Source organism: Nestor notabilis, unplaced genomic scaffold, assembly GCF_000696875.1.
Source record: "Nestor notabilis isolate BGI_N333 unplaced genomic scaffold, ASM69687v1 scaffold12889, whole genome shotgun sequence".
Taxonomy (NCBI): Eukaryota; Metazoa; Chordata; class Aves; order Psittaciformes; family Psittacidae; genus Nestor; species Nestor notabilis.
This window is the reverse complement of record NW_009943303.1, coordinates 10,492-22,878: the sequence shown is the minus strand read 5'-3', so window position 1 is coordinate 22,878 and position 12,387 is coordinate 10,492. Positions and strand designations below refer to the sequence as shown.

At 36.9% G+C, this 12,387-nt stretch overlaps 1 protein-coding gene across 1 annotated transcript in view; it reads left to right on the top strand.

Moving 5' to 3' along the window:
• HAT1 (histone acetyltransferase 1) overlaps window positions 1-12,387 on the top strand; it is a 20,276-nt gene that overhangs the window by 5,662 nt on the left and 2,227 nt on the right. The window contains 7 exon segments of the mRNA XM_010021861.1: window positions 1-55; window positions 5,757-5,936; window positions 6,156-6,277; window positions 6,778-6,882; window positions 7,222-7,328; window positions 10,636-10,787; window positions 12,073-12,189. The exon segment at window positions 1-55 is cut by the window's left edge and continues 17 nt beyond it. Of these exon segments, the coding sequence (XP_010020163.1) occupies window positions 1-55; window positions 5,757-5,936; window positions 6,156-6,277; window positions 6,778-6,882; window positions 7,222-7,328; window positions 10,636-10,787; window positions 12,073-12,189 (838 nt within the window).

The window sequence follows — 12,387 nt, the reverse complement described above, 5'->3', positions numbered from 1 at the left end:
GCTCTTCCGCATTGATTATACATCTAAAGTTAATGAAAAGTTTGACTGTGTGGAGGTAAAGAAAGAATCAGACCTGCACTTATTGATAAGGTTTAGTTGGAATATGGACAAGAATTCTAGGTTTAATAATTGCCCACTTAGAAGTGATTTAAATTGGAAGCAAAGAAAGTTTCCTTGTTGCTAAGCTGAAAAAAATCTTTGAACTTCATCTATACCTTTTCCCATTGTTCCTTCTTTGACTACAGAACCATCAAAATTGTGTCAAACAGTACAGTCAGACATGAGGTGCTAATACCAAAGCCATTTCCACAAAAAAAACACAACTTAGCAAGTCTGTATTTTCATGTTAACTGTTTCTAGGAGGATGAGCATTGCTGTATTTTATATTGACTGCATTGCTTTAAATGGCAAATGTGGAGAACAAGTAAGGCAGAAACAGGATTAGAAACTTCTGATTGGGTATCAAAGAATACAGTAATACAGTTACCTGCAGGATGCTTGTTGGTGGTTTGTTTTGGGTATTTTTGGTGCGGTGGGGTTGGTAGGCTCTTTGTTTCCTACAGGTTTTAGAAGCTTATAGAATACTTGTAGGAAAACTTTTTTATTTTTCTCCTTCTACCTGTGTTCTCTAGGAATATTTCCAAGATAAGCTTGCAAAAGCTAAGCTAATCAGTCTTTCAGCCAATTGATTAAAGGTATATGGATCTTAGAAATAAGAAAAAATGTCTTCTTAGCAATGTTTTTAACTGTTAAATACTTATATAAGTACCTGTGCAGTTATTTAGAAAAACTCAATTTTTCGGAGTGGTCTCTGGTGCATTAAGAAAACTTAGTATCATCTGAGTTTTACGTAGTTATAATGAAGGAAAAATTGAGTTGATTTCTTTCCAAAAGAGCTATTGGTGTGGTTGTTGATGAATCTTCATAATACTTCATAGTGTTAAATGTCTGTATATTTGCACAGACTTGAAATTACTCTGCCTGAGAAAAGTTTTTTTCTTTTCTTTTTTTTTTTTTAAAAACAAAACAAAAAAAACCACCCCATCTTTAACTTCAAGCTGTATTTTAAGTTCCTAATTTCAAATTCCTTGAAGTTTATGTAAATATTTTCAAGGAAAGGCCTATTGTAAAGGAAAAAAACATTGGAATTGTATTGTTAAATGAATTTTGAAGATTTCACCTTCCTTTTTCCGAATTTGTATTAGGATACACATAGTTTAACAGGCTAAGTGCCTGGACGTGTCTGAAATACTTTTGAGGCTAGGGCGACATATCTTAGGAGTGGAAGGTCATGCTCTTCAATCTTTAGAAGGTTTTTAGAAATCAGGAATAAAGGAAAGCCTGTTGCCAAAGTAGTAGTTGTATTAAAATCAAAGAGTCCAACCTTTCACCAATGTAATTTCAAGGTAAACAAGGTCTGTCTTGCCCTAAGCACACACTGAAACCTTTTTGATCAGTTTGAATCCTTGCTTCTTTCAAGCCCTGCTTCCTATACTGTATTATTCCTCCAACTGCTCAAGGGATTGAGATGCAGACAAAAAAGACAATCTTTTTGAGCGAGGCTTCTGTGTGCTTCCCAGAGTATTTACAGGCTTCAGCTAAATCAGAAGGATGCGGTAGCACACCCTGTGCTTCCCTTGGTATTAATACTGTAGTCTGAATAGGCTATTCCTATGTAAACCTAAGGAGGAAAAAAAAATACAGTGGTCATCAGTCTTGTTCTGCATTTTTAATTTGCCATTAGCATAACCACTGTAAGATACTGATGCCTTTGCAGAGACTGAAACAAGATGTCATTACAGCAGGTTGTTAATTTAAATGCATATTAACATTTACTTTTCTGAGTTAACCGTTAGGTTGCAGATCTCAGCTCCTTTAATAGTTATACTAAGATGCGGACTATCTGCCATTCATAGCAGGTAATCTTTGTGCTGTGAATAGATGGTGTTTAGGAAAGGACAGCAGTTTCTGCCTTTAACATAACTGGTTAAAAGGGAAAAATTAGTTTTAATGCTCTGCAAAGTCATGCACAGGATTTTGTATCTAAATACCTGCACAGGCCTGTTCAACAGCAGGTGGGTTTATTCTGTGACACTGAGTATGGTTCCATTATTGTTAAAGCAGCTGCTATAGTCTCTGCTAGGGACTGACAGAAATATTTGTCCCATTATCACTGTTTTTTCTTCCTCCAAGATCTTTTAAAACATTAGGTAAAAGATAAGTTCCTGAAATGTCAAGAGCCAGAACTCCAGTCGTATTTATGCATCTTAATATCATCTCCTTAAAGATGGATCTAAACCACATTAATGGGGAAGGCTCAGCCAAGTACGATCATGTTTTGAACAGAAGTTGACACTTCATTTAATGAAAATAAAATTTATCCCTTGGGTGGAGTTGATTCTTTCAAATATCTGAAGAAAGGCTGCTTTCTTCAAGTGTAAATATTAATAGCAGTGACCTCCAAATTGCTTGCTGCTTTGAGATTTGCAGCTGTTCAAGCTTTTCATCTGCATTTTATGACAGGGTGGGGGAAAGTATTTCACTAACCTCTGAAACAGTCTTTGCTATAAATGTATTTATCTTGCTTTGCAGCTGGTCTGGTGCGTTTGCTTTACACAAAAATTAATGAAAGTGTGTCATATTTGGCATCCTTTTAAATATATATATTATTTTTTTTTTTTTAGTAATACTTCTGATCAGTCTATTGCTCCCTCCCTGGAATTAATACATATAATTGTTAGAGAAATTCAGCTTTTAAATATATTTCTATAGTTATTTTAAATTAAGTTACTTTGAAACAGCATCTACATGGTATACAAGTGTCATTGACTGTCTGTTAGTACACGAAAACTCTCTGTATTAAAATTATCCAGAGCCAAATGCAGTGTACAGAGAGCCACTGCCCCTGTAAGTAGTCTTACTACAAATCAAGTTTAGTTACATGCCTATGCTGTATTCCCAATTGTCACCTCACTAGATTCTGATTGTGAAGGTAATACATTACAGTACTTCCATGAACCATGAGCTCAACAGCTCTTGACTGGCTTCATTCAGGTTTTTGCATGCTTCATTGTAAGTGGCTTTGCCTATGTTTAACACTTCTGCAGCAGTCAACTGGATTGTTTTTCTGGACAGAAACTTGTTTGTCATCATGTGCATCCATGCTGGTTAGTAAGATATGAGTGCCTTGCTTCGATAAAAGAAATTAACTTCTTGCCGATATCAAAGAAATACAGAAAGGAAAGGCAGCAAACAAATTTTGGTTACTCTCTGGATTATGAGCACCTCAGAGAGAAGTGTTTGTAAAGTGCCTACTAAGTAATGGATGTTTCTATTAAAAAGTACAGGTATTAATGAAACAGATTACTTGTATGATGTTGATATTTCATGATTCCAGTATTCTGGGGTTTACTAACTGAAATTGGATTGCTTAAACTTAGGCCACCATTCACACTGAGGATTCTGGGATTTCTTCTGTAAGAAAGGAAGATCTTGTTAACCCTAAAAGTAACTGAAGAATATAATTTCTTAAATTATGCCAGATCCCATTTCAAGGGGAGAGAAATTTTAGGAGGCAGTAGGTGAAAATATGTTATCATACAGAACTAAGAAGGATTATCTTCTGCTTGTATTTGCTAAGCCTCTGTTCTCATGATTTAGTTCTTTCTATTTTAAGGAAGACAAGATTTTCTGTGGTGGCAGCCAGTGACAGATCTGTTATCTTACGTGCTTTCAGCAGGTGAAAGTTTGTGATCCTTGTCACTAGAGAAGAAACTACGAATGTGAGGGGAGCAGCATTATTTATTGAATACTTCATATTGGTATTCACCCATTTTTAGGTATCTTCTGTGTGGTCTGAGTTATCGAACTGATGCTTGGAACGTTATTTTGATTCTAGTTTATTTTTACATGCCTTTTTCAGGTGTGTAAAATGGAAGTCAGTACAGATTCTCAGTTGTGGTTTCCTCAGCTTTATCAGCAGAACAGACTTAAGATATGTGTAAACAATGCACTTGCACAGTTTAAAAAAAATAAAAAGGCATTTCTAAAATGCATTCCATACAGATATTTTTGTATAATTCATTGGTTCTGAAAGAAAAAAAAAAAGGCTGATTTTGTGTAATGCAGTTAAATCAATATGTGTAAAGAAAATACTGCTTTAAGAATAATAGGAAAGGTTCCAATAAATACATTGCCTTTGTTTTGAGAATGGAATGGATGTAAAGATTGTACACATTTTAACTGGGTTCTTACACTAAGTGTTGTACAGCTATATTTTAGCTGCTTAATAGCTCTTTCTACAAATATAAATATAAATGTTGGTGGTACCAAACCATTAAGAATAAAACTTGTTTGTGCTGAGCTACATCCATCTTTCTCTATGCTAAAAATGTAACTGAATGCTAAAGTGCTATTCATTTGCAGGTGCGTTGCTTCTACTTAAGGGACTATGGTTGAAAGGACAGGAATTAGTAGCATGTTGTATTAGCCTTTTGTAGTGTATTTTGTTCTAAGCATCTTAATTTCCCTGTTTTGAATGCTAAGTAGCAAGGGTCTTGGTTTTGAACTAATACCCATCATGCATGTAAACGGTGTGAAAGAGCTGCTTAGTAAGTTAACACAAAGTGTTCTTGTGTCAGTCCTTGTGGAAATAGATACAATACAAACATTACAGCTGAACTCACGGCAAACTCCATTAAGTAAAAACCTGGATTCATTGTCCACAGGAAAGTTTGAATTGAATGTAAGCTCATTTTGTTGAATGTAATGTCAGGCTTTTAGGGGTTGTATTGAGGAGTAGGGTTTTGTTAAGTTGAGACCAATTCATTAAGTTTTATTGCCTGGTGAGAAGCAGTAATACGTTATTGTGAAACTTCATCAAATATTCATGGTTAAAAAGAAGTAGTAAATGTATTCAATCAAGTGGTCTTTTTGGGGTCTGAAAAGGATTATGAAGTCTGCTCAGCTGATAGTCTCTAACTTTAACTTTGGTTATCTGAGAAAAAGTAATTTTGATGTCAGAATACTTTGTCTTCCTGGTATGTTAGACTACGGGTCAGACTTACTGACAGTATCCTCAAGTATATTTTTATTATTTTATGAAAAATTTGTTTTCAAAATGTTCTTTGATTAGAATGTGGGATTTTGTCTTCTGAGTTTATAATGTGTTTTGCAGCTGATCCTATAGGCAGGCATTTCAGGCGGGGAGTCATAAGAATGAGCGAGTGTGCTACCTGTCACTTTTCTGTCTGGGAGCTACCACTTTTGGTCTTTGTCCCTTTTCATCCACTTAGTTCTGCACCACCTAGTACCTCTTGTCTGAAGCTTTTTTGGGAGCCTGAGTTCCATATGGCTCTCTAGCATAGCCTTGGAGAATTGCTGGCTAGAAAGTCTCAGCTTCTGAGTATGCTGCGTTTTCAGAAAAGCTCTCAACACTTAGGTCTTACTTGGACAAATGTGACTCTAAACATAAAATTGTTCATGAACTTATGCCGTAACTACAAGCTTTTTGATGCTTATAGTGGCTGGATTGTGACCTTTCTGAACCTTGTCAGGGCAGCTCCTTGTTGGAAGGCCACTACTGAACAACAGGAAGGTCTTCCTGCTTCTTTTCCTGTTTTTCCCACTTTTTCAATTTTTTTATTACTGTTAGCCCATAGCATCTCTCTTATGGTCATTTCTTAACAGCACAATAGTGACACCAATGCTGTCTTTTTCTCATCTTCTACTGATCCTGCCCCTTTTATAATCTCCAGGCAGATGATGTTGAAAGTAAAATTAGAGAAATCATTCCTCCTGGCTTTTGCACAAACACAGATGACTTTGTGTCTCTGCTGGAGAAGGAGGTCAACTTCAAGCCCTTTGGAACGCTGCTACATACATATTCTGTCCATAATGAGGAAGCTGGTGATGATATAACGTATCAGATATACAAGGTACGAAAAATAAGTTAAACTTCTGCTGCTGAATAACTGAAACATTATTTTGCAGTGATGTACGTTCAGTAACGCTTCAACTAAAATATATAATAATTTTACAAGTTAACATTTATAACCATGCTTGGGGTTTTTTGAGAATTTAATTAGGGTTTGTGTATATTTTTCCTCTTACATCTGTGATAGGTTTCACCTGACTTCTTCTGGCTTTTTCCCTAGGCCGACATGACATGTCCAGGCTTTCGAGAATATCATGAAAGGCTTCAGACGTTCTTGATGTGGTTTATTGAAACTGCTAGCTTTATTGATGTAGATGATGAAAGATGGAACTACTTTCTAGTGTAAGTACAGTTCTAAAGCAACAGTGGACCTTATTACCTCCACAAAGCCTGCATTTTAATTGTGGCTGGCCAATTATTGGAGCAGTATAATGATATTTTTCCCAGGAAAGAAAAACCATTGTTTATGAGGCTTGAGTTTTCCTCCATTATGCTTTGGGAAAGCTTGAGAATAGAGCTGAATTAAATGCTGTTGTCCGTTAGAGCCTTGAATGTAGGCTTAAACAGTAAAATGAGCTTTGCCTGTGTTTTCTTTTACTTGCCACCTATTCATCTTTATAATAGGCAAGTGCACTGAAGTGCTGTAAAGAGGCCTGATTTATCCAAGTTGCTGCACACCAATTAAGTGAATTGTACATTCAGAACATAGCAGGTGTACCCATTGGGCCCTCACAGAGTAGCTTGCTGACACTGAAAATTCAGTTGGAGAATGGAAAAGAAAATGGACACTGCATGGGAGCGCGACTGTAATTGACCTGCTTGGCTTTCTGTTTTATCTGCAGATTTGAGAAGTATAATAAGGATGGAGCTACGCTCTTTGCGACCGTAGGCTACATGACAGTCTATAATTACTATGTGTACCCAGACAAAACCCGGCCACGTGTAAGGTAATTGGCGGCGTAACTCGTGCCTTGCCTTTTATTTCAGAAGAGGGAACTGCTGAAGTTCCCAATACTTGTTTATAATGGTGTTGATTTGTTTAAAAAAAATCCCCATTATTAGCTGGCTATGCACCGATTTATTTCATTGTTCCCGTCCTGAAGCGGATGGAATCTCAAACAAGTTTTGAATATTTAGCGATTTTAAGACTCCATTAAAAATTATATTCTAACATGCAGTTTGCTACATGTACTTTAAAATGAAATACTACTTGGGTTTTAAGCCTTTACATTATAATGTTTGAAAATGCATGCATTTGAACTGAAAATACATTCCTTTGTTTGTAGCCAGATGCTGATCTTGCCACCATTCCAAGGAGAAGGCCATGGTGCTCAGCTGCTTGAAACAGTTCATAGATACTATATGTCTTCTCCTACAGTACTTGATATAACAGGTTTGTGTTAAATTTTTAACTCTGTTCAGTTGTTTAATAAGCAACTTGTAGCATTCACAGGGTATTAGCCTGCAAACTAACTTTCACGTTCACTTGTCAGAATTTAAATGGCCTTTTGAAGATTTAGCTTCAGCTCAGTTCAGGATTAATAGAACCCTGGTTTACAGAAGAACTGTATATAATGTAGCTCCTTAAATCCTTACTTAGAGAACAGCACACCAGGAAAATTCAATCCTTAGCATGAACGGATTACCAGCTAATTAGCCATTTTATTGTGAGATACACAGCTGAGTTTGCCAAGAGATCAAGCTTTGTCAAATTCCTTGTTCTACTTACTCCTGTTAGCAAAAATTCTGAATTGTGGGGGTGGGGCAACACACCAAACTAAAATAGCATGTTAATATTAGTGTGTGAGTCAAAATTTTACAGATGGTAAAAATCTAGAGAGTTTGTGCTCCAGGAGCATGTACTGCTGGCTGAGGGCACCCATATGGTATTAGAGATGTGTGCACAAATACCTAAAAATAAAAATAAAAATTGAGGAAATAGCAGAGGGGAAAAAGATTGTATGTGCATAAAAAAATAGAATGTAAAAAAATGGCTACGAAAGTGACATCTGTCCTGTGGTTTCAAGTCCACTATAGGAAGAATGCAGTTCAAACATGACCTTTTAGTTCTAGGTGCTGTCTCAGACCTCATCTAAGTTAGAAATAACTCTCTCATTCTAATTAAAAGACAGAACTCTCACTTCCATAATGCATTGATGCAGGGTAATCCTAACCTAAAGTAATCTACCTCACCATTTTGGTTTGGTTCATAGGAATCTAGGAAGTATAACTTTGTTTATGCAACAGGAAATCATGTGCATTATGCATTTGCTGTTTTTCTTTTTTTTAATAGTATGAAGCTTTGTAAGCTTTTATAGCTGAGGATAAACAAAGTCTTAACAGGGTACTGCATAAATCATATGATAAGTTCATGGCTTTAGTGTCCTAAACACAGGGTTGTAGCAAACAGTAAATGTGCACTAAAATAAGCTTTTCTTGATGGAATAAAGCAGGAGGAAAACTTGCAGTATTCTCTATGGCACTAAAGTTATGGAAATTAAGGCTTTTACAAAATTTAGATGGAAGAATCAGGGTGGACAATCTTGATGTGGTCCGTAGTAGTTATGTAGCAAGTAAACTTGTGAAGTAAAGCCTTTAACCTTCCTGAAAAGAGGAAATGAGAATCTGCTTAACCTCTTTGAAAGACCCAGTGCTTTAAAAAAACAAACAAACAAAAAAAAAAAAACAACAACCAAAAAAAACCCAAACAAAAAACCAAGAAAAACACCCTTTGGATTTTCACATTTACGACAGATACTCTGTTCTGCCTATAGCTTGTCATCCTGCCTAACACAAGTGAAATGTATACTGGTGATGCTTACTGTATGGAATCATCATTACAGAATCACAGAATGGTTTGGGCTGGAAGGGACCTTAAAGCTCATCTAAGTCTAACCCCCCTGCCATGGGCAGGGACACCTTCCACTAGACCAGGTTGCTTAAAGCCTCATCCAGCCTGGCCTTGAACACTGCCAGGGATGGGGCAGCCACAAGTTCCCTGGACAACCTGTTCCAGTGTCTCACAGTCCCCACACTGAAAAACTTCTTCCTCATATCTAACCTAAATCTCTTTCATCTTAAAACCATTACCCCTTCTCCTAGCTTTACACACCCTTGTGGAAAATCCCTCTCCAGCTTTCTTGTAGGCCCTTTTTAAGTATTGGAAGGCTGCTCTCAGGTCTCCCTGCAGGCTGAACAAGCCCAACTCCCTCAGCCTGTTTTCATAGGAGAGGTGCTCCAGCCCTCTGAGCATCTTTGTGGCCCTCCTCTGGACTTGCTACAACAGGTCCACATCCTTCTTATGTTGGAGGCCCCAGAGCTGAACACAGTACTCCTGTAGGTCATGCTTCTTTTTTGATGCAGCCTTGGATATGGTTGGCTTTCTGGGTGCAAGTACACACTGCTGGCTCATGTTGAGCTGCTTGCCAACCAGCACCCCCAAGTCACGGCTGCTCTCAATCCATTCTTCACCCAGCCCATATTTGTGTTTGGAATTGCCCTGACCCAGGTGCAGGACCTTGCACTTCGCCTTGTTGAACTTCATGAGGTTCGTACTGGCCCCCACCTCTCAAGCTTGTCAAGGTCCCTCTAGATGACAGAAACTGAAACTCCTTTCTTCTAAGTAATCTGAGCAAAAATAAATAGAATTAATTAATTTTAGTACAACTTCTCCAATCTCTTTTGCAGAGTAGGTGCTGTAAGACTTGCCATACAAGATTAGGCCACTTCTGCACAAAACATATTAACTGATGCAACCATCATAAGCAATCTCCAACCCAAAAAAATCGCCAGTTGTGCATTGCTGCATATACACACCAACAACTTCTATCCTAGTCCTTCTTCTTAGTAATTTACTGGCTTTTGATTATCCTTAAACTGCTAATTTCAACTATTTACAGTGGTCCTCAAAGTTAAAGAAAACCACAGCTGGGACATAAACTGTTTTGGGGGCAATATGACCCTGCTACTTGTAGTAAGCCTGTCTATTAAGTAAGGAAGAATACAGTACTTGTATGCTGTAAACATTTTCTTTCTGTGTAGTTCCTAAGTGGGAACAAAGTTGCATATGGGACCATATTGATGCTCACCGAAGTCAGTTCTCAACTTTGTTTTTTCTAAAGCAACAGTTTTGATAGTTATTCTACCATTTTAAGCAAAATGGAGGTAACTCAAAGTTGTGATGAGCTTTTGCTTAGGTTCTCCTAGCCTTTTAATTTTGGATAAGCTTGTCCCTTGGGTCCTTTTATAACTCATGGTCAATACATGTCTTCAGCTATTTAGTTGTATACAGTAGGATAGTTTTACCAGGTTTTCCACATAGTTTGTGTTCTAGTAGTTCTACCACTCCGTCAAATATAGAATAGATGGAACATACAAGGGAAAGGATTTATAAATCAAGTAGTTTTCCTAAGGAATTAAATTGGCTTAAATGTGTATGTTGTCAGTCTTTTGGAAGTGCATATCTAATACTGTACAGTACTGCATACACAAAAATATTGGAAGCTTTTCTTTCTACAAGCTCTTGAACATCTACTGTCAAACATCTAAAACTTTGATAAGCAGTACTTACAATTAAGCGCAGTTGTTTATATATTGATGAATGTTGTATCTGCTTTTGTTTTCCGTAGTTCTTTGTAATTACATACCAGACACGAGGAAACAAGTAATACTGATATTAGCTACTTTTTGTTTGTTTCTAGCTGAAGATCCATCTGAAAACTATGTGAAGCTAAGAGACTTTGTTCTTGTAAAGCTCTGTAAAGATTTGCTTTGCTTTTCCCCCGGAAGGTTAATGCAAGGTTTCAGTCAAGAAATGGTGGTGGAAGCACAACAAAAACTGAAAATAAATAAGGTATTAAATAAGAACTGTTTTAGTTGGACATATTCATATCAAATTAGTAGAATAATAATTTAAACATAGAGGGGGAGATTTGGGATTTACACACTCTGGTTTATTTCAACAGATTTTTAGGATGTAACTGGAAGGGAGATGGCTAGCTCATGATTTTAGATAAGTGCTTTTTTTACCTACTTCATTTCTTGTAAGTATATTTTTACAAAGAGCAAGTGCTGGTTTGGGAGTGCAGAACACTGAAGCTGCAAGTAACTGCTACTAAGGCAACTCTAAACACTTGGAGAACTAAACAGCTACATTGAACAATTAAATTTGCTGGTAATTTCTACAGTAAGTGATTAAACTTATTAGTAAGCATGGTAGTGGAACAGCAGAGTTGCTTAATTAAAAATGTGTTTGAATGTAGCTTAATGAAAACTTTAAGGCTTGAGGGATGGGGCGTGTGAAGCCATATTCAAGTATGTTCATGAAAATGGTATAGCTTGTGTAAGGAAACTACATTTGCAGCCTTCTATGTCTGGTATCTTAAACCTGAAAGGATAAATAAGTTGGGTTTGGGTTTTTCTAGCAGTATCTAAACATGTGCTAGTGTAACAAACCAACCACCTTATTTTTATTCTGTTGCTCAGCAAAAGAATACTTGGCCTTGAATTGTTTTCATACACAACAGTAGTAATAAAGTAGCAACGTGATTTTGTTTTTCTCAGATGTGATACTAGCTGATCCTCATTCCAGAAGTTCCTACATACTTCAGTTTTTCCATTTGCTAATTCTCATTTTCTGCCCTAATAAACAGGAAACTTTTAAATACTGTTGTTACGTTCTCATATTTAGAACTTCAGAGGCCTTGTGAAGAGCATTAATAAAATTAGAGAAGCAGATACTGTTCAGTAAAATGTTGCTTGATATCACTCTACTTCAAATCCTTTAGTTCTTTGAAGTAGTTTTGGACTTTGGCTTCTGGATTTTATGCTGCTCATTTACAGCAAGTCCTTGAAGCATCTCTGCACCTAGTGCAAGACTTAGAGATCAGACATTGGCTGCATGGAAAAAAATGGTTTTGAAGGAAAAGAAGAATGCTTATTCATTTAACCCGCCAGATAGGAGGATGGGTTTGAGTGAGGCTTTGTCCATGCCTCTGACTGTCGTACAATCTGATTGTCATACAGACCGACATAAGCTGAGGAACTACTCCTAATATTTCAATATTTCTCCACTTTTGAGTTCTGGTGAGTGACCTCTTTATTCAGACACGGTTTTTATTCTCCTTTCTATTCATTAGCAACACACAAGACGAGTTTATGAAATTCTCCGATTGCGTGCAACAGATATGGGTGATGCAGAACAGTCCAGAAGCTATCGGTTGGACGTTAAAAGAAGACTGATTGGCCCCTATAAGGTGTATATGACTTAAGTATCATTTACTACTTATTTCAAGGCTAATTATACTTGATTTTACTCTCATTTCCATAAATGTAGTTTATGTCAATTATGTTGCCAATCAACTACTATTAGTTATGCGGTGTTCAATTGACACGTATACAGATGCAGAGAACATTCATACATACCAGTGCTGAAGATCCTGGGTTTGGCTCCT